This window comes from Xyrauchen texanus, chromosome 19 (genome assembly GCF_025860055.1).
Source record: "Xyrauchen texanus isolate HMW12.3.18 chromosome 19, RBS_HiC_50CHRs, whole genome shotgun sequence".
In the NCBI taxonomy this organism is placed as follows: domain Eukaryota; kingdom Metazoa; phylum Chordata; class Actinopteri; order Cypriniformes; family Catostomidae; genus Xyrauchen; species Xyrauchen texanus.
In genome coordinates, this window is record NC_068294.1 from 44,042,877 (window position 1) to 44,045,376 (window position 2,500).

General features: G+C 42.3%; 1 protein-coding gene across 1 annotated transcript in view; it reads left to right on the forward strand.

The window, feature by feature from the left end:
• Nucleotides 1-188: 188 nt before the first annotated feature.
• cdx1a (caudal type homeobox 1a) overlaps nucleotides 189-2,500 on the forward strand; it is a 22,121-nt gene continuing 19,809 nt past the window's right edge. Inside the window, exon 1 of the mRNA XM_052149517.1 lies at nucleotides 189-588. Coding sequence (XP_052005477.1) covers nucleotides 210-588 — 379 coding nt within the window. The 5' untranslated portion in view covers nucleotides 189-209. The remainder of the gene's footprint in view (nucleotides 589-2,500) is intronic.

Here is a 2,500-nt window from a genome sequence, read left to right on the forward strand (position 1 = left end):
GTCGCGTTGCGTCAGGGCCACAGCAGAGATGACGCGTCAGAGCTCTGGGCCTTTCATCAGACAGTGGCACCTGTGCGCGTGTCATAAATCAGCTCAGGTGGGTGTCCCGGTGTGACGTCACTGCTCGGCAAACTAACGCGCGCCCGCGAGCGCTCGGGGGCAGGTGAGGTTTAGTTAAAGTAAAACTTTCTGTTGCGTGCGGGAGGAAAATGTCCGTGAGTTTCCTGCTGGAGATGGACACGGCCATGTACGGCAACCCCGCGAGACACCTAAACCTCGGCCAGACGCACATGTACCCGTCCGCCCCGTACCCGGACTACAGCGGATACCACCCGGTGTCTGCCCTCGGCAATGACCTGCATCACACCGGCAGCGCGTGGAGTCCCGGGTTCGGTCACGGTGGGCGCGAGGACTGGCCGCCGCCGCTTTACGGGCACGGGACGGGTCACTCGCTGCCTGTAAACGGCGTGGAGGCGAACGTTATTCCGCCGGTGGACCAGGGACTGCTGAGGAACGGTCCGAGCGCACCGGTGGAGAGAGAGGAACCGCAGGACTGGATGAGAGCCACCGCCACTCCTGTGATCCCCGGTGAGATCTCAGACCCTCTAAACCCGAAACTCTTTTACATTTACACCAAAATCTATATGAACTCACACTTAAACACACAGTTTCACTTCCTCTAACAAAATACTTCCAGAAGTGTCATAGTGATTCCAGAGTATCATGATAATACATTTTTTGGTCGTATATAAGAGTAATACCATGTTTTAGGGCTTGTTACCATGGTAATAATATTTTTTGGTCATGCATGAGGGTAATACCATGTTTTTGGGCTTGTTACCATGGTAATAATATTTGTAGGCGTATATAAGGGTAATACCATGTTTTTGGGCTTGGTACCATGGCAATAATATTTGTAGGCGTATATAAGGGTAATACCATGTTTTGTAGTTTGATACCATGGTAATAAAGTTTTTGGTTGTGCGTGAGGGTAATACCATGTTTTAGGGCTTGTTACCATGGTAATAAAGTTTTTGGTCATGCAAGAGAGTAATACCATGTTTTTGGGCTTGGTACCATGGTAATAAAGTTTTTGGTCATGCATGAGAGTAATACCATGTTTTAGGGCTTGTTACCATGGTAATAAAGTTTTTGGTTGTGCGTGAGGGTAATACCATGTTTTAGGGCTTGTTACCATGGTAATAAAGTTTTTGGTCATGCAAGAGAGTAATACCATGTTTTTGGGCTTGGTACCATGGTAATAAAGTTTTTGGTCATGCAAGAGAGTAATACCATGTTTTTGGGCTTGGTACCATGGTAATAAAGTTTTTGGTCATGCATGAGAGTAATACCATGTTTTAGGGCTTGTTACCATGGTAATAATGTTTTTGGTCATGCATGAGGGTAATACCATGTTTTTGGGCTTGGTACCATGGTAATAATATTTGTAGGTGTATATAAGGGTAATACCATGTTTTTGGGCTTGGTACCATGGTAATAATATTTTTGGTCATGCATGAGGGTAATACCATGTTTTTGGGCTTGGTACCATGGTAATAATATTTTTTGGTCATGCATGAGGGTAATACCATGTTTTTGGGCTTGTTACCATGGTAATAATATTTGTAGGCGTATATAAGGGTAATACCATGTTTTTGGGCTTGGTACCATGGCAATAATATTTGTAGGCGTATATAAGGGTAATACCATGTTTTTGGGCTTGGTACCATGGCAATAATATTTGTAGGCGTATATAAGGGTAATACCATGTTTTTGGGCTTGGTACCATGGCAATAATATTTGTAGGCGTATATAAGGGTAATACCATGTTTTGTAGTTTGATACCATGGTAATAAAGTTTTTGGTTGTGCGTGAGGGTAATACCATGTTTTAGGGCTTGTTACCATGGTAATAATGTTTTTGGTCATGCATGAGGGTAATACCATGTTTTTGGGCTTGGTACCATGGTAATAATATTTGTAGGTGTATATAAGGGTAATACCATGTTTTTGGGCTTGGTACCATGGTAATAATATTTTTTGGTCATGCATGAGGGTAATACCATGTTTTTGGGCTTGGTACCATGGTAATAATATTTGTAGGCGTATATAAGGGTAATACCAAGTTTTTGGGCTTGGTACCATGGTAATAATATTTTTTGGTCATGCATGAGGGTAATACCATGTTTTTGGGCTTGTTACCATGGTAATAATATTTGTAGGCGTATATAAGGGTAATACCATGTTTTTGGGCTTGGTACCATGGTAATAAAGTTTTTCGTCATGCATAAGGTTAATACCATGTTTTTGGGCTTGTTACCATGGTAATAATGTTTTTGGTCGTATATAAGGGTAATACCATGTTTTTTGGCTTGGTACCATGGTAATAATATTTGTAGGAGTATATAAGGGTAATACCATGTTTTTGGGCTTGTTACCATGGTAATAATATTTGTAGGCGTATATAAGGGTAATACCATGTTTTTGGGCTTGTTACCATG